Source organism: Haliotis asinina, chromosome 2 (genome assembly GCF_037392515.1).
Source record: "Haliotis asinina isolate JCU_RB_2024 chromosome 2, JCU_Hal_asi_v2, whole genome shotgun sequence".
Classification (NCBI taxonomy): Eukaryota; Metazoa; Mollusca; class Gastropoda; order Lepetellida; family Haliotidae; genus Haliotis; species Haliotis asinina.
Window position 1 is genome coordinate 68905859 of NC_090281.1, and position 24321 is coordinate 68930179.

A 24321-nucleotide genomic window follows, 5' to 3' on the forward strand; every position below is an offset into this window, starting at 1 on the left:
ACCATTTGTTACTTTCTAATTTCCACTGACATTGATGACATATTAACTATTTTCTTGATGTCCCATTTTATTGTGTGGTCAGGCTCACTGACTGGGTTGAGACATGTCATTGTTTCCCAGTTACAAAGATTAACGTTCATGATGTCAGTCCCTGGATTTTCTACTCCAGACTTGATTATTTACAGATCTCAGCCATATAGCTGGAATATTGTAAACATCAAACAAGCATTAATATTGTGAGAAACATTTATTTTTAGTTTGTATAACCACCATCTTGTGTCATGTTTAATTGTTATTAACAGTGCCATTTGCCGTCTAAAACAGAGAAGCCTGAACCTAGGGATCACTTTCAAGTGTAGAATGTTAGGCATGAATGATCCTTTGCGTATGTGCTTTCCATTCTGACATTTATGCAGTATTTTCTATTTATCCCTGTTTGACCCGACTGATACAGTTTTTATCACCCTGCTTTATCCAACAGAAAAAGCAAGCCATAATACAATATCATGGCTCAGTACATTCCTTGGTATCATGGTATATTGAAATACATATCATATTACAGTCTTAGGTAACAGCAATGTATCATACAGAATCCCATGGTATATACTAAGGCCTGGAAATCAACAAAGAACATTTTTTATAATGTGAAAGGTCTTGACATTTAACTGTAGAACTGGCTGCCTGCACCTATATTTCAAACTCAATGACTGTGAAGAAATTGTTTAACGCCCCTCACTTGAGTGAGTTTATGTCATCCATCATTTGTTAGCAACATCAGGTGAATCTTTTTTAGTCTTCTACCTCCTTTTTTAAAGCAGCTTGATAATTTGAGGTGAAACCCTCAGCATGTGTTCTTGATGACAGGTTCTTCAGTTTCTTCACAGCATCCAAATGAATATTTCACAAGATTAAAAGGAATATCTTTTTATAAAATTAAGTTTGGAGGTTTTCTCAGACATGGCAGAAATTACATTTGCCTGTTGACATCCACATAAAGAAGTCACAAAAGACTAGTTATGATAAGGACCTTGGCCAATGAGTATGCAAAGCCTTGAGAAGTATCTCTGAAACTTTCATCATAGGAATGAATTGTACTCTTTATTTAAGTTTCATGAACAGTGTTGAGTCCATTTCTGGTGTCTGTTGCGGTGATATGACTGAAATATTGCTGAAAGGAGCATAAAACCAGTTCACTCATTCCTTTTTTATTATAACTATAACTGTGATACTGTAGAAAAATATAGCTTGTAATTTGATATTCCCTTTTGACCCAAAGCAGGCCCGTGTGCCCATAGTTCTCTGAAGTAAAAATAAAACATGTTCTTCTTGATCATGATCGAGGTAGAAGAGGAGGTGCGAACCTTGTGGAATGGTATGAGCAGAATCACTATTTTGTTGAGATATACAAACATTACGAATATTCTAATCAGTCATTGGTATGGAGGAAGTCAATGACACTTGTGACTGTCACTTTCTGTTTTACATGATAAGGACCTAAAGTATCCAAATAACCAGTAATGGTGTAATGAGTAATTATAGTGTGTGCCCAAATTCTGTAGCCATCGCTGCAAATGGTGTTTTTTAAACTGAAGCCATCACCTTGCAAGCTGATGGGACATAGTTTGTGTTCCAGGAGACCATGGATTGTTTCATTGCTTTGGTCGTCTCTGCCAGATTTAGTCTCTGGCAGGTAGCAATGAACCTAAGCCTCATCCTTGGTGTTAATCACTCACCAAATCACCTGGGTTTGATTCAAAATAATAAAACTTTTCATTGAGCATTGAGCATGAATGCCTAGTCTCTTTGATGCACTCATATGACGGATGCACAACACATACAAGGCAATGAGGATACAGTCAGGCCGCGTTAGTCCAGACCCCGACAATCCGATTCCCGCGATATCCGAACAATAGCTAGCTGTAACCAATCTTGTTTACTATGTAAACTCATTACCTGTTGATTCAGTAATCCGGTGCTTCACTCTCTGTATCCGAACGTTAATCAGCGGTAACAGATTAGCTAATTACACATAGTTTTGCTTCATTAGTCCGGCAGTACCTCAAAAAGGTTGGGATAATCCCTTCACACCATGAGCCCCATTCAGTGGTAATTGTTAAGTGACACTTGCGAGTTGAAGATGTCGTTAGTTTGTGATTTTGATCAATTAATAGGCCTCACTTTTGGTTAGTTGGAGTAATACCTGTTATGCCTACTTCCTGTATAAAACACTGATCTGACAGACAGATGCAATCATGTGGTTGACACGTAATCTTACTTCTTAACAATGCTGCCAGTCACAAGTATGCCAATGTCAAACTGACCAACGTGAAAGTTGATTTCTTGCCCCCAAACACCACATCGCACATTCAGCCAACTTGTATACGTTCGTATGTTTTTGTATTGCCATGTCAAAGGGAAGTAACCCTACTGTAGTTGTGTTCATAAAAGTTCGTTTCAGTAGTCTGTACGCTTCACTATCTGAACGTTTTTGATGAAAAACAGAAGTGTTCGGATTAACGCGGCCTGACTGTATATTGTAAATCCTTTGTACTTGACTCAGATCTTCATGACATCATGCATTGTGTATGCAATTAATTTTACTTGTTCAAAACTGTTTTGTTACGGTTAAGAATTTTGCCATGACAAATGATATAAGAAATCCTCTGTGAACCAGCAAAACAGAACAAAGACAAGTCTAAAATATTCAAATATTGTATTATTTAACAACTCAGCAAATAGAGAGCAAGTTATACAAAGTCACAAGTCAATTTCACAATACTGATATCAAATACAATACAAATGAGACAAAACCTAAGGCAGTGGGTCACAAAATATAATGTAGCAAACTCACCAAAGTCTTAGTGCGAGAGAGAAACAGTCCTGCAGAATGTAACACAGCGTGAGGTCGGACGGCGACTATGAAGATGAAGCGTTGGCAACGATTGATGATAATACTCCAGTGAATGTGAATGTATGTGTCCCCTCACCAACACGGCAACAAGCCTTTATATATATATATTCAGTCATTTCCCAAAAGTTCGGGCACATACGACCATCGTCAACACTGTAGAAATCTCTAGCAGTCTCCCAGAAGTAACAAATAGAAAGCCAAGGGCAGATAATTTCCGGACAGCCTGCTACCAGAATCTTAGAAATGCTGACCATCTATTATACGAAATGTGATCATAATTATCGTTCAAAACACTAAACGTTGTGACCCAATAATAATTATTACTTAATTAATAACAAAAATATACAGGAAATATACACTCGTAACAGTTTGTTGAATTATAGTTTTTGGTTGCTTTTATTTATCCCAGCAGCATGTAATGCCATTTGATATCTTTCAACAGATACATGAGACAGATATTGAAATGGTGCCTTCTGCTGTTTACAGATATATGGCATTTATATTTTTTATGATTTCCATGTAAAGATTCAGACTTAGCTTTAAAAAAATCAAGTCACTGTCCTTTCAAATATGTGGCGGTATATATCATCTTCTAATGACTCTTCCTGCAGTAAATGGTGAGTAAACTCCGTTGTTTTCTAATGTACAAATTAACTGTGTTTGCAGGAAAGAAAAAGAAAAGGAAGAAGAAAGTTGTCAGTGCCAATACAGATGCTAGTCTGTTCTCCTCAAAAGGTTCATCACCTGCCATATCTGAAGCAGCAGACATCCCAGAAGATGAAGGCAATGGCAGCCGTGGCATTGATGCAAAGGGAGATAATTTCCATGACAAACTGAGTGGACAACCAATAGAAAAATTAGAAAATTCAGAAAGGGAGTGGTCGGCTGTAAAAGAGGACATTGGTGAGCAGAATAAGCAAACAAACAGTGGGAAAAGGTCCAAGGACAGGAAGAAGTTGGACTTTCAGGGTGAACTAGCAGAGTTGAGGGAGATGCTGGAGACAAGGAAGAAAGAGATACTGAAAGAACAACAGCGGCAGACATCACAGCCCAGTAAATCTGAACAGGAGGCAACTCGAACAGAAACAAGATGTTATGGAAGTGTTCAAGAGTTAACACCTTGTGTGAAGGAAGATAGCGATGATGGTGGTATGTTATTATTTTACCTTATTCCGCCTCATGCTTATTTGCTTTCTCATCCCTCTCTTCCCAAGTCAAAACTTGAATCCCTTCAATTCCCTTGAAGCAAACATACAATCACTCACCCCAAGTTACCTCCCTCCTTCGCGCCTACATGACCTGTGAATGCCTGGTCCTCAATCTCTCCTCTATTGCCCAAGGTTTGCATGCCCCCAGATATTTCACATTGCAGAGGGCCAAAACACATCAAATTGGTCAAAATGGAACAACACTAAAATGTATTTGTAACATGTCATGAAAATTGTGTAAATATGTATTTGTTCAGATGAAGTTGGGAGTCATGGTCAGGTGTGTTAGTGATCATTCATCACAGTTTTTGACTTGTTGTATCAGTGAGGGTGTATTGTTGACAAATTTCCTGCCAAAGCTTATATCAGTGACAAGAGATCAATTTTTGTAATCACACTCCTATGGAATCACACAATGTAATAAAACGCTCAACAAGCTTACCAACCAAGATACATCCACACTGTTGAATTAATTGCCAGTGGACCCTGTCTAGCTGAAGGGGTTAAAACATAGTACAAGTGTATACTTTCCCATTTCATATTCATTTGACTTCATTAATTCAGTATCAAGTGAAAACCAGAAGTATGTTGAAGGTAAATGTGCTGTGTACGAGATGGCATTTAGTGATACACAAATGTGATACACATAAGTGATACACATAAGGCATACATGTAAGGGAGGAGTCGTGGGGCGTCATGGATGTCAACATCTGTGTTATGAATGGATGTCAACATGTGTGTTACGAGGATCACAACTTTCAGAGTATCATCTGATGAAGGAGCAGGAATATATTCAGCAAAGTCATGTTTCTTACATTACAGACATTAAGATCCATATCATTGTCTGTTTTATAAGAATTCTGCTATAAATTTGATAATATCCTCATGCTTAACTAAAATAGTGCATGATGGTAGAAGCAAACTGTGTTTCTTAGACTGAATTATGTCCAAACTTTTGATCGAAACTATATTTGTACCTACCACCAGCACATATCAGATGCATTCTTTTGAAATCAATACAATATGTTTCACTTAGAAATTAGAAGGACCGTTTTTCACTTTACTTTTTATGGATAATTACTCGTAACAGTAAATATTGACTTTTTGAAATTTATTTTCCTTTAATTAATGCAAAAATAAGTTGATTTAAAAACTGTCTTCAACTATCCCTATTTCCAGTTACTTGTTTCATTTCTCCAAACCTCAGATTAAATTTTCTTTCTTGTGAACGCTTGTTAAGTGCTGCTGCTTATTTTGTTAAATTTGCTGCCTCCCAGGTTCTCTGATCTGAGTAGTTGTGAGAGGATGGCCTAGTTAACTTGGTTTCATATTGCTGTCCACGGCATGATCACTTTCAGGATCTTTGTCTTGTTAGAAGTCCAGGTCCTTTGCCAACAAACATCAATATTGTATTCCCCTGCAAAATTAAATTTTTGACCTTTCATGCCAATGAGCTTCAGTCGTTCCTTTTTCAAGAAAATCAGTGTTCAATATGCTGTGTTACTGCCACAAAGCAAACTACCCAGCTCCTGACTGCTTCCTCATTACTGATTCCTTTGATGCCAAGGCTTCTTATGACGCCTTAACACAACCTATTCCTCGTAGCCCCTGCTAATGTCTAAGTTTGAGTTTTCCGCAAGATGTAATTTAGTCCATGCTGCTGTTGTATGTGTTGCTGTTGTGAGGTAAATCTGCCGAAACAGCTGGTGGTCATGTTGTTGGAGTAGTACTAACATTGTTTTGGGGAATTCTGAATGCTGGTAGCCTAGTTCCTGGATCACTTCTCTCATCCAGGCAATGACTGCACAGAGCTGGCCTCTGAAGGGAGAACAAACATGGCAATTGGTTATTTGATAAATAATGAGAAATATAATTGGCTTGTATAGTACCAAGTTTCCACCATGGAAACTTAAGGGTACTCCAAACATTGTTCAAAACAGAATAGACCAGTGAGGATCCTTGGTAGGATAGGCCTTCAGAAACCCATGTTTGAAATGAAAGGTGGACATGCTTGTCATAATAGGCTATTAACGGGATTGGGTGGTTATTCTCACTGAAACATATCATCGGTTCCCAATTGCATAGGCTGATGCTCATGCTCTTGATCACTGGATTGTCTGATCCAGACATGATAAAATGCTAAGTGCAGCATAAAACTAACCACAGGCAAACTGTAGCGTAAATGTGGTTGCTCAGCGTAGAGAAATTAACCAGTCTTCATATATGTGAGCGAAGCGAGCAAAGGTTGGCAACGCACTTCCATCGCTTCGGTTCAAAAAGTATTTTTTATGTCAAAATAAAACATCACCACCATCAAAGGTACACTCCCAGTTCCTCATTAGGTGGTGCTCTCCAATTTCCAACCCCATATTTAATAATTACTCACATGAAATATGTTTTATTTCTCATTTTAAGCGCCACTCGTGGTATTCAGTTCGTTCTTCGCCTCTATTACCCCTGCCAGCTTCAGGCTCAGTGGATGGAACAAACAAGAGTAAGCAGAAATTATAAAGATATACCATATTGCCTAATTTTATCATGATTCTGTTGGATTGTATTTGTCTTAAGTGTCAGCGTTATTGTTAGATCTTTTGTAAAATTTATTCTACAATAAACACACTTCTGGCGTAGTGGGCGTATGAAGCATGGGAGGTAACTCTTTATGTATTCCATACGGAATAATAACTTGTTCCTTCACTGCTTTGAACCCGAAGCTGGCAGGGGTAATGGAGGCGAAGAACGGTCTGATGTACTGCGAGTAGCACTTAAAATGTTGAGTAAAACATATTTCACGCGAGTAATTTTTAAATATGGGTTTGGAAATCGGAGAGCACTACCTAATGAGGAAATTGGAATGTACCTTTGATGGTGGCGATATTTTATTTTGACATGAAAAATATTTTTTGAACCAAAGTGAGGAAAGTATGTTGCCAACCTTTGCTTTCTTTGCTCACATATATGAATACTTGTCATATTCTCTACGCTGCGCAACCCCACGTGCGCTACAGTTTGCCTGTGAACTCACTCACTAAAAACTGAGTAAGAATGAAAAGAATGCTATTCAAAATCCATCTTCATCAAATAGGTTTTCAGCAAGTTCTTTAAAGATGACAGAGACTCAGTTTGTCTCAGGGTGTCTGGACTATTGTTCCATTCAGCTGGTGCTGCTACCATCAAAGGCACTGGCACCCACTGAGATGTAGTGTATGGCTGACTAGAGCAGTGAAAACTTGAGAACCAAGTTTTTAGAATGTTTCTTAGCATATACATCAATGCTATTGCAAACTTACCATTGTTACATGTTAGAAGGGCTGGAATATTGCTGAGTGCGGCGTAGAACTAAACTCACTCACTCACTCACATGTTAGAAGGAAAACTGTATGTAGCAATTTCTTAACACACAAATTGTCATCACACAAACAGTAAACAATGAGTCATATAATTTTCATCAGTGACATGCACGTTAATATTTCATATGATTTCTCAGTTTTTCCTGAAGTAGATATACGCCATAGTGGTAGTTCCTGGGTAGTTAACACTGTTTCTCTTCCCGTAGGCATTCCAGACAAGTTTATGTCTGTACCAGTTATGTACAAAATAAACTCATACCAAGATGCCCATGACTATCATCTTTTCTTTCTAGCAGACCAGATGGCTTACTTTTCTATTAAGCAATAATATTTCTACATGAGCATCAAATAGAATTTTAAATAATTTCTAATTTAATGGGTGCACCTTGTCATGAATGCTATAGTTCCTTGTCTTTAGTTATTCAATGACAGATTAAAGTTTGGTATTGACTCCCACAGTTCTGTCCATGCTAACAGAAGTTCCATCTCTATTCAGCCAGGTTTTGTTTACAGTGTAAGAAAATCTGGCTTCTGAAATAGTCCTGTGAAATGTGATCTTAATGTCACAGGACTTAACAAAAATGTTTTCATTCATATCTTGAAGACAAACAATCTTATACTCTAAAGAAAAACACAAAATAATGTTTGTCAAGCCCACGTCACATTTCTTCTCTTTCAATCTCAGGGATTATTTAGTAATTATGTTTGTGAAAAATACCCTAAATTTCTTATAATTGACGTCTTCGAAACAGAATTACAAGTGAAAGAAAATTTGATGTAAGAATGGCTGTCACTTTATCATGGAACTGAATCGACTGTAATTGTAAACAATGTATTTCTCACTGTAGCAGATTGCAGATGTAATGGATCAGTCATTTCTGATGCTTATAGTTTCTGGTGCTTCTGATCCAGTCTTCACTTACACACAAAAATTATTCACAAAATGCATTTCTTATCACTGTGACATCATCTCAGGAACCACATATTCAAAGAAGCTAAAAGCTAACATGCTTGTTGCTATCAATGAACTAATTTGAGACTTTTCAGTCTGATTTTCAAACTGTCTGCAGTCAAAAGCTTTTTGTACTAATTATGGTTGTTATTCTGCAATTTTTGTACAAAATATGATATTTTCATATTTGTTTGCTTTCTTTTTGTATTGAATATGTGTTCTCTGGGTTGGTAATTTTTGCATAAGTGTTTTTTCTTCATTTTTTCTTTTATTTTCTTTGTTTTGTCTTTTCTTTTTTTTTTCTTTTATTTTCCTTTATTTTTTCATCTTTATTCTTTTCTTTTTGGGACCCTACTCTTTGGACCCTGCTCTTGAATTCTCCCAACGTGCAAGTTGGACCCTGAAATAGCCTGATGCTATATACTGTTTTTTTGTGTGTGTATGGTGGCATCTGTTGTGGTTAAATGGTAAGATTTTGGTATAAGTTCTTCCTGAGTCTTTACGAAATTGTGTACACTTTCTCTTCACTCCACTCACTGGTGAAGTCCATTTTCCCTTTGTTTGCACAATAAAATACTGATGCACTTATAGATGATTACAAAAATATTATTAACAAAGATACTGATTTTTCCTTTAAAGATCACAAGCAACATAAAACACAACTTTGCAGATTCTGAAACCCTTCGGTATGCACTTACCAAAACAAATCATCAAAAATGCCAATTCAATCTATAAAGTTGGAAAAAACACGATGAAAAAAAAAGCAAAATCGGAGTTCAAACAATTCCAGCGCTGGGGGAAAAAGTGTTTTCAAAAGCTGTGCTGCGCTGCGCCCATAATGCATGCGCAGTGAATAGGGTGGCAGAGCTTGAAACGGTATGCCTGCCTGGAGTATGAGGTCCTGAGCAGTAGTCTAATCTTGGTTGTGTACACAAACAAGTAAATAACGTACTTCTTACATAAAAAAACTTGTTGATTGTGGTAAGCAGCCTCTGTGGCAGAGAAAGCTTAATGTCTGGTTTATTGACACCTATATGCCCCTTCAACATCTCATCTGTGATGATTTTTGATTGGATCGGACGCAGATTCAGAGAACACATATTTACAAAACCCATCTTACAAGAAAGTAAGATTCTTTATGGATAACAACTTCTTCTAGTGTATATGATTTTGTTTGACATTGGTATATGAACCCATACTGAAACGATGCTTCAAGTACAATAAAAGTTATCCATAAAGAATCTTACTTTCTTGTGATTCTCCATACTTCTAAAATGCCCATCGAAAAGATCCTCTTTCTGTACACACAAGCCCTCAGCGTATCAGCAGATGAACCAGCCAATTGGAAGCCGTTGTTACACTTGATTGTACAACCACCCGCTATGACTGGGTTCGGTCTCCCGAGGGCTTTATTTCGAGGGACGTAAGCCCAAGTACAAAATATTGCACTTTTCAATTGCTATTATACTCTTACTTTTTTGTTTATTTGTTTTTTCACAAGCAACAATGTATGTTATATGTCATGAATAAGTGATAACTGTGTTTTAATTATGTTTGATTTTTTGGTTGCATGTGACCTTTAAACACATATGACCTTAGTATCATATCTACTGTTTGTGACTTTCTGAAGAAACATTTGTAATTGATCCTGACCTTGAAGAATTGTATTGCATGTTTTCCCCAGTGTTATAATGGTTGTATATCATGTTACAAGTAATTTCTCCCAGGCTGTCAATGTTATACTTGATCAATACAAGGACAGTATAGGTTGCGAGCATCTGCAATCAATACAGAAGCCAAAATATGGTCTTCACATTGGTATCCAGGATAGAGAAGTTTGATAAAAGGGAACTTGTCACGTGTCAGCTTCCTGTTTTGTGAGTGCTGGTCACTGACCTTTGAATTAATGCTTTGTCAGGCATTGGTGTCGTCTTCCTTCAGGAAATGTTTTTGCATACATGTCTACTTTTCCGAATTTTGATATTCTGAACACTATTTCTCAGGTTCCGTTTGGTGAAATGTTTTACAAATTTGGTGCAAGAAAAAGCATTTCCATTGATTTTGACCAGTTTTTGACATCTGTACCACTGAGCACAAATTACAGGGTTATTACTTATATATATATAATTATACAATTATATGATAAATATCCTCATCATAAGATTTACTGTGCAAGGATTTATAAATTTATGAGTTTTGACCTAGTGACTAATTCAAGATCAAATTCATCCTTGCATAACTTTTGGATTGACATCAGTATGTTAGTATTGGACAATAACGACTGATGCTTGGATGTATTGTTGGATTTTGTGTTAGATTTCAGTTCTGTTTTAATGAATTTTGAATTTGATTCATGAAAACCTTTCAGTCACTTGTCACAACTGCACAATAATTAAATTGATGTAAACAAAACACGGTAGATCAGTTCCAAATGTTTTCCTCAAACTTTGGTACATTTTGGAGATAATTGTGAGACATTTACCTTAATCATTTTTCAAATGAAGAAATTATAACATTTTTAATCTCAAAGGTTAGTCAGCCAGCTGAGTTAAAAATGGTGAATCCCTGTTTATCCAGTTGGTCTCATAACAAACATAACTGTCTTGGCTTCTGAAGAGTTACCTCCCTTATGAATATAGCCAGTGTTGGCTTCAGCAACAATTAATTGAACATTGATTAGTTTGGTAATGGCCAAAAATGACATATGATTGGCAGTGTTATGCCATCCTGAGATGTTAACTTGTCAACTGATAGCAGGATGAGGAAGAATTAGATTGTAGGTAAATTTGAATTATGAACATTTGTGATTAGTTTCATTGTTAAGAAGTGAAATTACTTTCTACCCATATGAAGTCATCTGTTTTTGAAAGTGTTGTAAACAAGCACAGAACAAGTCTTTTTGCCCTTCATTTTTGCGCTTATAAGTGATTGGTTCATGCTGTTGATTCATCATGTTCATAGGTTTGTTTCATTCAAACCTGTAAAAAAATGTAATTTGGATGCACAGCAACATATAGAAATGTCTGGAAAACTAAAGTAAGTTGTGACGACAAGAAGCCAAGGTTGGGGTAATCGTAAACAGACCAGAATATCTTCTCTCTGATTCCAAACTAAGAAATGACAGTCAAGTTAGTCAACATTTACAATACAAAAATCTTTACCCTATTTATTCATGAAATATCCTACAAAAGTTTTGAAGCTATGCAGTTCCTTGTACTTTTTTCATGAATTTTAATCACTTCATCACCTTTTTAAGCACATGGTTCGTGAAATTGACATGTTATGAATGTCACATCACATGTCATTTTTAGCCAAGGAAATCCTTTCTACACATTGACATGTTATGTCATGGGTCAAGGTCATCCTCAGGGCCATGGCCTTGAAAAGGTGGTGTACCACTTAAATAGAGATACTCTGGTAACAGCCTTATTTAGACAGATAGGAAAAGTCATGCATATAACTATACTGCCTCCTCAGCCTCTATATAGCTGGAATATTGCTGAGTGCGGCATAAAACTAAACTCACTCACTCACTCACTCACTCACTAAACTGCCTCCAAGGTATAGTTCGCTATGAGGGTTATAGATTAAATATTAAGTGATATTTTCAATAAAATACCTTTTCATGATGCTAATTATTCAATAATATATTAATGTTTTTGAGTACATATCACATGAAGGTCAAGGCCATCCTTCGAAGACCCAGAGACCTTAACTAGACTTTGTTACCACCAGATTTACTGAAGATCAGTGAAACAGATAAACGCAAATCGATGATTGTCGATATACGCAAGTTCATACTTCAATAGATATCAGTGTCACAGAAGAGATTATTCATAAAGTATGCCATTTTCACTTTATTGCCTACACATATATATGTGGTTGTCTTGCATTACTTGTATAAATTATGCAGGACAAGTAATAACAGGTTACAGTTCTACAGTTCCACCGGAGAACATTTTGTTTTTTTAGGAAGCCCTGTGTCTCGTAACATTGATTTATGTTTAAACATTGTAAGGAACAAAGTCTTGAGAGAACATGTAGAGAATCCTAGGAAAAGTATTCTTAGTTTGAGACACTGAAATAATCTGATAAGAAATTTGAAGATAAGAAAAGAGTTAAATTATTATAACTTTGTGGCTTTTGACAGACAATATGGTTTGATGTTTATGATAGTATTCTTGCAGTGTTTTTCTTTGACTAGTTTTTAAAATAATTGCAGCGAATACACAACCACCTCAAGTTATGTGATTCAAGTAAATTGCAGTCAGTGATGGAAGGTGGAATATGACGCAAACAGTCATGACAGGCCTTCAGATCTGTCAGCTAATTGGGTCATCTGTGTTTACTGGTCTGTCACTATAATCAGTCTTGTTCTTTATTAGTCTATGGCAGCCGAATCAACCAAGGGACAGTCCTTAATGTCGGTGGAGTAAGCTATTGATGCAGACATATTCAAATGTGGTTTACAAAGGAGCAATGAGGAAGCTGAAATTTTTCCAAATGTGTGAAATAATTGTAATCAAGACGATTTGAGACTATATGTCTGCAAAAAGTTAAAACAGTTTTGTGAACACTTGAATGATATTATTTTACGCTAACTCGTGAGTATTGCAGGTTTTTCATTGCTATATCACTGTTGTCACCACTTTGTCACAGGTGATAGACACACTGTTACCTCTCTGTTTTCTGACTGTTGTCTCACTGTTACAGCTCTGTTTTCTTGGGGCGGAGGGGTAGCCTAGTGGTTAAAGGGTTCGCTCGTCACGTCGAAGACCCGCATTCGATTCCCAACATGGGTACAATGTGTGAAGCCCTTTTTCTGGTGTCCCCCGCCATGATATTGCTGGAATATTGCTAAAAGCGGCGTAAAACTAAACTCACTCACTCTCTGTTTTCTGACTGTTTTCTCACTGTTATCTCTCTGTTTTCTCACTGTTGTCTCACTGTTTTCTCACTGTTGTCTCACTGTTTCACTGTTATCTCACTGTTATCTCAATGTTTTTGACCCGTGAAGGTCAGAATTAGAATTGACCTTTAGTAACCCATGGTTGGCGACAAACAGGATTGGGTGGTCATAATTGCTGGCTTGGTTGACACATGTCATCGGTTCCCAGTTGTATATATTGAAGATCATGCAGTTGATCTCTGGAATGTCAGGTTCAGACTCAATTACTTACAGACCACCACCATATATCTGGAATATTGCTGAGTGTGGCGTAAAACTAAACTCACTCACTCTCTTTGCACTCCTCACTCGTAACTAATAGTGAACTGTGCCAAAAGTTTAATGATAGTTTTCATCTTATAGTTGAAAAATTAGCTAAGTGCAGCAAACAAACAGAAATAGACTTATGATTACTCTCTGCTGATTTCTCCTCATTTATTTTGACTCCATATTGGAAAAGGTGTGTCAAGGACCAACTGCACAGCAGTAAGAACTTGGCAGATTTATGTTTGGTTAAATGTCAAAGAGCTTCTCTTGACCAATTCGTCAACTCTGCCTTTGTCAGAATTATATCAGGTTTCCATTTTGATGAGATTCTCATGTCAGCATTCAATGTGACTTTATTCACTTGTTTTCTCAGTTAATGGTCGAATTTACATAAGGGGATGGAAGATTGTAGGTCACTTGAAACTATCGGGTTACACAGTTGTCACACATGGGAAGAGTGATGGCCGGTTATTTTAACAAATAAAAAGGATAAAGTAGAAATTTGATGGATGGGATTTTAAGGATTCATGAATAACACAATCACGACAGCCCACATATCATGTGTTACCAAGCAACTGTTTACAACTCAATGGCACCACATTTGCTCGTATTCTGAAGAGGAATCTCAGTAGTCTGAACTGTTCCTTGAAGTTTGTTAATGGACAGTATCAGTTATAGCAGTTCAGGCAGGTCATAATTCTGATAAAACTCTGGTAAAAGCAACCATTGAGGACTTACCAATTCATGACTACTTCAATCCTCAAATGGATGGCGGGGTCCAAGAAGACCATCACATTCAATGTTGCCATGAGGCTGATGGGTTCATTTCCAGTTTTACATCCTCCTCAGTGAATGGAACCTGAGACTGCTATGGGAGCCGCTGTCACTACTGCTTAACTAGAACCAAAAATGTTATGTACAGATTCAGAAACAGCCAGACATGCATCATAGTGGATTTAAGTAAGCCCAGTCATGGTTATTCTGTAAATCGTTTTGATAAAATTCCTAAAACATGTGTTAACTGGTGGTTGTTGGAATTGTTTAAGCTTGCTATTATTATAGTAATACCCAGTATATTCATACAACTACAGTCTGTTTGGATTCAAACAAACATGATGAATAATTGAATACCTCAAAATAGGGATAAATGCACAAAACGTATATAAGACACATGGTCCTGAAACCTCTGTACCCAACAAAATCTGAAATCTGATGATCTGATTCACCATAGAAAGGTGGTTTAAGAAACCATCATCTAATGATGTACTGTTTTCATGCTTCATACAGAAGGGTGACAGATGGCTGATGGAACAGCGCCGACAGGGATCATCTCACCTGTTTGTGCTCAGTAATGCACCTGAAGTGTGTGCCAGCTGTTTTCACCCCTCAGTGTGAAGTGTGGAAATGCACAGTATTACATGATTTAAAGTATATCATCAATTTCTGCCATGTTCGTCCAAAAATGAGATAATTACTGGCAACAACCCATAAGCATTTATGAGTTCTGCCCACTTGTGCTTGTCATTTCAGAGGCAAAAAATGTTAACTTATGAAGAAAAAAATAATAAAGCATATATTTTAATCTTCAAACAAAAGTAAGAAATGATGCATCAATGTGTATTGATGAATTTTCCCTCTACTATTATACTAAGAGACACTAATTTCACAATGTTACACAACCTATCATTGACATAATCTGCCTGATCATATCATGAAGAATCTCATTCCACTCAATACCCGTGAAGGGCAGAATAGGTCTTCAGCAATCCATGCTTGCCATAAAAGGTGACTATGCTTGACGTAAGAGGCAACTAATGGGATCGGGTATTCACGCTTGCTGAATTGCTTGACACATGTCATCGGCTCCCAAAGCACAGATCAATGGTCATGCTGTTAATCACTGGATTGTCCGGTCCAGACCTGATTATTAACGGACCATCACCATATAACTGGAATAATGCTGAGTGCGGTGTAAAACACAACTCACTCACTCTCTCATTCCAGTCAAACAAGGGTGAGTGAGTGTGGTTAAATAAAATTATACCACTTTTACCTCTTTCCAGCAATATCAAAACAGGGGAAAGAAACAGTCTTCTCATATTGTACCCATGTGGGGAATTGAACTAGGGTCTTCAGCATGATGAGTGAACACTTTAACCACTAGGCTTAATGACCCCGTCAAACCTGTCAACCATGAAAATACTGTGCTGTACTGTTTACGTTTTTGAAGATTTGGACACTTGATAACAGCTGATCACATATTATTTATTTCTTTGTTGTTTAATGCTGCTCTTAGTGATATTCCAACTATTTGGCAACAGACTGTAAATAATCGTCTGAACCAGACAACCCAATGATCAACAGAATGAGCATTGAACTATGCAGTTCAGGGATATACCAAGTCAGAGAGTCTGACCACCTTTTGTTTTTCCCAGATATATCAATGTTCAAAGGTAAATGTTCTTATCTTGATGTTATTAAAACAATTTATATGTAAATCCTCCCAACATGTATTATCCTCAGAGGAGGAATAATGGAATTCTTCTGTGTCTGCCATGTCTAATCTAGTACAATGATAAAAGATGCATGTCAAGCAATCCATTATCAGTGAAACCGTTCAGTCTGCAATAAAAATAGACACTGGAGAAACTGTACACAGAAACCTTTGGTTTACTTGTAACCTAATGTCCATCTTGAGGGAAGACCTGAAATTATTTTTTCAGTATTATTGCTAAGTAACCTTAGTTTGATTTCTCCATTCTTGCGATTGGTGGGGGTAGCCTAGTAGTTAATTGTCACGTTCACTCGTCACGCCGGAGACCCACGTTCGAATCCCCCCATGGGTACAATGTGTGAAGCCCATTTTCTGGTGTCCCCCGCCATGATATTGCTGGAATATTGCTAAAAGCGGCGTAAGATTAAACTCACTCTCCATTCTTGCTCCCCAGTTTCACTGACAGCTTCACTGGCACAGGGTCTAACTCAGGGTCTAACTCAGAGTCTAACTCAGGGTCTAACACATAGTCACTGAAAATGTTAAAGTGTGATGGAAGCAAAAGCCACCATTAATATTGAAAAGAACTGACAGTGAGAACTACACTTTGCTTCATTTACACATTTCTGCATTACAGTAAGGGCTAGGTAAGAGGAAAGTTAAAAGGCTCTGTTAGACAGACAATGACTGCTGTGTTATAATCACTGTATCAATGTGCACAGTTAGAGTATACAGCTGATCACACTGTCTCAATCACAGGTTTCCTTGGTCCAGAGTCAGACATGTGGAAGACATGCAAGGGCTTCCTCCCAACTGCTCTGTTAACAATATTTTTAGAATATTGATGACTGCAACATGTTAGCACCATATCTTGAATTTGCTTACTGCTCTTGTTGACAATATGCTTGGAATATTGCTGTCTTCAATGATGACATTTGTCATATTGCTGACTGCTCTGTATACATATGTTATATATTGCTGACTGCAGTATGAGCAATATTTGGAATATTGCTGACTGTAGTGTTGATAGCTTTTGGAATATTGCTGATTGTAGTGTGAAGAATATTTGGAATATTGCTGACTGCGGTGTTGATAGCTTTTGGAAAACTGCTGACTGCAGTTTTTACAATATTTGGAACATTGCTGACTACAGTGTTAACAATATTGGGAATATTGCTGACTGCAGTGTTGACAGCTTTTGGAATATTCCTGACTTAAGTGTGAAGAATATTTGGAATATTGCTCACTGCAGTGTTGACAGTTTTTGGAATATTTCTGACTGCTTTTAACAGTGCATTTGTTTGTAATATTGTTGACTGGAGTGTTAACAACATATTTGGAATTCATTGGTGACTAATAACATATTTGGTACGTTGCTGACTGCGGCGAGTGTGAACAATTTCACTCGTTCACTTTCAATGATGTGACTCGTGAAGGTCCCTGGGTAGAATAAGCTTTCAGCAACCCATACTTGCCATAAAAGGCAACTATGCTTGTCGTAAGAGGCGACTAATGGGATCAGGTGGTCAGGCTCGCTGACTTGGTTGACACATGTCATCGGTTCCCAAATGCGCAGATCGATGTTCATGTTGTTGGTCACTGGATTGTCAGGTCCAGACTCGATTATTTACAGATCGCCGCCATATAGCTGGAATATTGCTGAGTGCAGTGTAAAACTAAACTCACTCACTTCATGTCAATAATGTATATGTCACAGTAAGGAAGGTCATGATTATTTAGTTCTGTCACATAGTTTCCTACATACAGAAGCACTGACACTGAATGAAATTTGAAAATAGGAAGTGTTATTATTTTTAAATTAGTTCAGTAGGATATACAGTCCTTGAGAATTAATGTTGAAAGACATCTGCTGGGATCTGTATAAAAACCTGCTTCTGTAACCCAGATCTGTTTACTCCTTTGATGAAGCTGCTAGATAGATGTGCTTCTCCACTCATCACCTAGCTTATCATGAAGCAGTGGTAGACCTTTGAAAATGAGTCACAGTACAGATGAGATGAAATTCCATTTCAAATCTAAGATAGTCATGTCAGATGTCCAACTTTCCCTTAGAACCCATCTGCCTTCCAGTTATCACTGATTAAATTCCTTAAACAACTTTCATGTAAAGTCTCCTTGAAATGGCAACTCCTTTTCCTTTGTAAGAATTCACTCAGTCTGAGATTCATTAAAACACCAAAACATTATCCCGAGCCATTAGGGACTTGAACATCCCTTATAGCAACATGGCAGGGATCAGTAGAGATGTAATTCACTTATTTCAGGATTTGTACCCGTGTCTTTCTAGGGCTATCAAAGAAGGAAAACTTGCACGATCTTTCACAGGAAGGATTAACTACAAATCCGACGTGGGAGGACGGACAGGCATTGCAGCGTTATGCTGAAGAAGCTGTGAATCAGGAAACTGCAACAAACATCCTTGGGACTCGTTATCTGTCAAACAAGAGTAAAGCAGATTATAACAGTGATAGAGACACCACCAGCAAAAAGGGTAAGTTCTCTTATTGATATCTTTACAAATCTCAATCTAGGCTCTTGAACATGATATCAGGAAGAATACAGGTTGGAATAATCTGGTATTTTATCCTAGTTATTTTAGGGTCTGGATTTATGCTTCATGCATCCATGCAAAGGTGTGTTTTGTGTAAAACATCTGGAAGATAGTGTTGAGTTGTTATTTGGAGTGAGGATTATTTCCAGACTGAACAGCAGCTTGCCTGTGGTGTTCAAAGTTTTGCTCTCAGACAGAGACACCTTTTGTTTGGTGTCTCTTGAGTTTCATCTTGCTTTATTTACTGCATGAGTGAACAGAGATTCCTAGGAAGTTCTCTACTCTGCAAGTGGTGCCTTGGTGTAGAATAATACCTTTGTAATTGCAACTAGTATTCACATATTAGCATCTTTGTATATTAAGTCTGTTGTGTTTGTGTGTTTTGGAATGATTTAAAAGATATATTTTGTGTACATGATGTAAACGGGTATTGTAGAGAGATATTTCATAATTGATACATCACATGCTACAACAATGCCTTTTTGTTGTCTGATGAAGAGGTTCATATCCCCATATTTGGCAGTGTGGCCCTGAGAAGGCCTTACGTTTGAAGATGCCTTGTAGACATTGGCATATAGAAGTTGATTCACATAAGGAAGAGAGTTTCATAGATGTCAGCTTCATCATGAGGAGCACAACGTTTCGGTGTATACCAGGTGATGAAGGAGTATATTCCAAAAATGTTGTTCCTCTTGATAAAGAAGTGGACCACCCTTCTAGTACCTGCATATTGAGGTTTGTACTGTACAGGAGGGATGGTGACCACCCTTTTTAGTACCTGCCTATTGAGGTTTGTACTGTACAGGAGGGGTGGTGTCCGCCCTTCTAGGACCTGCACAATGAGGTCTGTAATGTACACTAGGGGTTGTGCCTGCCAGTCTGGGACCTGCACAATGAGGTCTGTAGTTTACACTAGTGGTAGTGTCTACCAGTCTAAGAATTGCACAAAGAGATCTGTACTGTACTGCCAGTCTAGGACCTATGCAAAGAGGTCTGTTCTTTACACTAGGGTTAGTGTCCTCCAGTCTAAGAATTGCACAAAGAGATCTGTACTGTACTGCCAGTCTAGGATATGCGCAAATAGGTCTGTACTGTGCACTAGGGGCGGTGTCTACCAGTCTAGGACCTACACGATGAGGTCTGTACTGTATGCTAGCGGTGATAAGGAGGTGAGACTACATTACCACTACAGCCACTAACTGCCAGCTATCTTTACGAAAAATCAGGAATATAGTTCTACTTAGTATGTAACACAAGATCTGATTGGTCAGTGCTATAAATTTCCGACTGTATAATCAGTATATACGGTCGCAAAACAGGTGCACCAAAACCCTTGAATGTATCCCTACATAATTGGGGTAATGCTGTTTTTCAGGGTATTGTCAAATGCCCAAGCCCTAGGTCAATTAACTCACCTATCCTGCTAAAGTAGATGGAATGTGCATTAAAAAGTCAAAACAGATTTCAGTTCAAACAACTTATTTAACCCGACACTGTTACGTCATGGAACAAGGTTATGACGTCATAATCAACAGAACTGTTAATGTCTCGTCGTGAAGGGATCAGCGGGCCATTATCATTTGCAGCGGCCCCCTCATTTCTGATAACTGGAGTCCATCCATTTTAGCTATAACACTATGATTTATTCACCATTGTCAAACTTAGACAGTGTGCACATAACAAACGTGTTGAAGGGACCTACTTTTTCTGGTGATTGTGTAAGTGCAAGGAGTGATATGATTAACCTTTTACCTAGAAGAACTTTGACCTGTTCTAATTAATTAATTTCTTGCACGAAAAACAACATAAAACGAATTCAAGAATGGGAATAACTGTACTGTGTTGGACAAATTGGATACATATACCGGTGGTTATATAGCCGCAAATTTAACGTTTGCAGCTATATAACCTGTGGTATATGCTTCCAGGTAGTCAAACACAGTACAGCTATCACCTAAATGAAGGCAGATGTCTTTTGGGGTTTCAAATTCTTTCAAATGTCAGGTCACTGATGTCAAAGCACTGAGACATATCAACCAGAACTTATACAACATTCAAGTCTGCCTGGTGCATCATGCACCATTGAATTACAGCTGAGCCTCTTATTGGAAGCTCTATTATGCTAGTGCATACCTTGACAATATGTGCAGGTGGTTCTCTGCTTCTCAAACTGTTTGAAAGGTAGCAAGCAATTGATAGTCTCGTTCATGCTGAGATTTTTCTTTTTTCTTTTTTGTATCGAAGTTGCCATTTTGCATTAAAGTGTTATGTGATAAAGAAAGCATAACTTACTTAAATCTGTTTAAGTTAATTTGAAAGACACTAAAGTGGAGGAAGGTTGTAGGGGGCTTGATTTATGGTCTCTATCAGGGCCAGGAGATTGTTAGGGGACTTATTTACATATTCATAGTGGTATGTGGATGTATTTGATCCTTAAGAAATGGCATGATGTATGAATACCCGACAAATGTGTTGGTGGTTAAAATGTGAACTTGCTGTACAATATGTAAGGTTGGTGAGAAAATTGTAAACTTTGTAAGAGACGGAAATATTTAGGTACATGACTGAAGCAGATGATCAACCAGTTAACACAGATCAGGAGAGTGCCTGGATTCTCCACCAGAATCACAGCCCTTCTCACACTCTGGGCAATACAAAAGTAAATTCCAATCCCTTCAACACATTGACTAGTGTCAGATATTCAATGAAAAATAACCGTGTCTAATAAATAATCGTTTTAGCTTACTGGGCTCAGTCTCTACATGTCACAAGCTGTCACAGTCAACAGACTGTGTGTTCTATGCCCATTCTGTCATTTCAAAATGAGAGTTTTTCTGTCAGTCTGAGAGTTTTATTCAGTCTGATCATAACTGTAGAAACTCGCAAACAAGACTGCCATTAATATGCTGCTACAATCTCCACCAAAATTATCATTTGATGTAATTGAAACCAAATGAAGTAATAATTCTAAAGAATTGTTAATTCCCAACTTCTTTTATTTTTTAGATCAAGATAACCTGACTCATTGATTCCTCTTAAGACTTATACTCAATTATCAAGAAGACAGATCTCTGATTTCTTTTCCATTGCACTTCAGTTAAGAGTCAGTGGTTGTTTGAACAGAGAGAACAGATTGGTTCTCAAACAGCTGGCAAAGGCATCCAACTGCAAAACATGTTCATTTGTTCAATATGAAACTAGAATGGTGATATGGTTGAAAGCTGCACAAGTGGTCATAATTTGAGTTTTCCCTCCATTGTATCAAATGTATTCCATCAAATAATGCAACTTAGATATATATATTTTTGAGTTCTGATTCAACATCTGTTCAACCGTAATTATTTTTTTAACGTCCCTAGGGATTATTCATGTCTTCTTAAGTACAAATACTTCCACGTAAGTAAGATGTTCATTTTGCATGTCAGAGGAGCAAATGCTTTAACTACGAGACTACGCCACCTTGCCTTATTGGTTTGAATCCCATTTAGCCTGAGTAGTATTTCTAGGTATTTTAGCTCCATATCTGTGCTCATGGATTTCATGACCTATGACCTGTGAAAGTCTGAGGTAGAACAGGCCTTCAGCAACCCATATTTGCCATAAAAGGCGACTGTGCTTGTCGTAAGAGGCGACTATTTGTGATTACGCTTTCTTTGTACCTCACAGATTCTACTGGCAAACAAGGATAAGTTGAGCACCAACCTGACAATTGTCCCCTGTTAGCATGTATGAGTGCAACCCACTCAGGGTTTGCCATTGTGGGCAAAGGGGCTCCATGGTGTCTTGTTACACGGACCACATGAGAGTCTTATGAGCAAGGCATGTGAAGCTATGCTGTGGAATCAATTTTATTGTCATGCACTGCATGAGCACGAGCCTACATCAGCTCTCCATTTCACAAACAAAAGGGGTTTGCTCATTGCTGTGCACCACCTACTCCTTGTATACACATTCTCTGCACCAATAGAGCTTATCCTTGTTTGATAGTAGTACTTTTTGGAATTAAATTCCATCTTCAAAAACACGCTGTCATCAAAAGACGCCTACAGATTGTTCAGCTTGACCTGAGCTGCTCTGCATATGCATGACCCGGGAGGTCAAATGGCACAACGGCATGTCGAGTTAACTTCATTAAATAGGGGAGCAGACAGTTTAAACATTGCTTTTGTGCGAAGCAAGCACACATCAAAAACATTAGACCATCTCTTCTTGAAAAGTTTAATTTGGGCTGGTTCCAGTGCCGAAAGATATGAACACACGATGAATCTCAGGCAGTGATTAAGCATAACATATACTATATTTTGGAATTCACTGTCTTTCTTTCACTGAGAATAAGGGTTCAAAAGGATCTCAACCCCAATATCTAAATTTTTCTTAGGAAGTGAAACCCCAAACTGAAATAATATGCTATGCCAGGAATACTCTCTACATGTATTTAGATACTTTGAGATAAAGATATGTGGTACAGGTTGATTTGATCTTGTTCTGAAAGCACAGTTCCACAATGGTAATGATATGGTTTAGGAAAATAACATCATCATGTGTGTTGTCATAATACTTTTAGAGCCCCTAAGTGACATATAATTTTATTTTCAGTGAGTAAAGCTGAAAAATGGTCCACAACATTTCTGCCTTAGAGCAGATGTAGATAAACCTCTCTGATCTCAAGAGAAATGGTTTGGAAACAATAACAATTGATCTGACAGAATAATGATGTGTTTGGATATTTGTTCCTCTTGGCTAGTAGAACATATTGGTCACAGCTGAACCAGTTCATGCCCATGTCAAACCCTGTAATTACTTGGGGAGATGAGCATGTCATTGGAACCCATGTTGTCCTGTAGGCCTGGACACAGTGGTCATTATTGAGTTATGTTTCTTTAGATTCCAGTCTACGTGAGTCGAGCAGCACGTCCAGAAAGCGCCGGACAAGGGCTAAATCATTCTTTCCTGTGTTGGCAAAAGAAGAGAATCGTGGAAAGTCAGCAACATTAGAAGACTTGTTGCTGTTGACCAGGTTGAAGACTTCAGGTCAGTGACATCTCTTTTGGGAAGACCTTGTTACAACTCATGCAACCATGTCATAATGATGTATTTATCAAATATGCTGTTCATTTAATATTCTTTGCTTCAATTTACATCAGTTTGCATCAACTGTAGTACTCACATATTAAGTTAAAGCTTGTGGTTCAGTTATTTTACAGCCAATGGTTGAAAATGGTTGAAAACTGATGGTTACAAATGGTTGAAACCTGTGATTAAACATCTGTGGAATGTAAGAGAAATATTTTAACACATTTTCAGTTATATTTGAGCTTCAGTTATAGCCTTGAAATCATTTCAAAATATAACCTCCAGGAAATGGTTTGCTCTGATGCTTTAAATATTATAAAAATATGTGACGTTCAAGGCTTTCTTAACTGTTGACCATGTTCCCTCCTTTATATTTGTCAAAATTTTCCAAGAACTTAACTTTTCAGGAAAAATTGTATGTGTTAGTGGCAAGCATCTATCCTTTGTGTCCATTGTGAGAAACTGAAATGGGATCCATTCTGTTAATGACAGGTGTGTTGTTTTACACGGGCTTTGGAAGGTGTATGCATGTCCCTTCTCTCTGGT

General features: G+C 37.6%; 1 protein-coding gene across 1 annotated transcript in view; it reads left to right on the forward strand.

Moving 5' to 3' along the window:
- The window catches only part of LOC137274208 (gem-associated protein 5-like), a 183713-nt gene that overhangs the window by 24084 nt on the left and 135308 nt on the right, over positions 1 to 24321 (forward strand). Inside the window, exons 15-17 of the mRNA XM_067807265.1 lie at positions 3578 to 4060; positions 18439 to 18642; positions 23587 to 23733. Coding sequence (XP_067663366.1) covers positions 3578 to 4060; positions 18439 to 18642; positions 23587 to 23733 — 834 coding nt within the window. The remainder of the gene's footprint in view (positions 1 to 3577; positions 4061 to 18438; positions 18643 to 23586; positions 23734 to 24321) is intronic.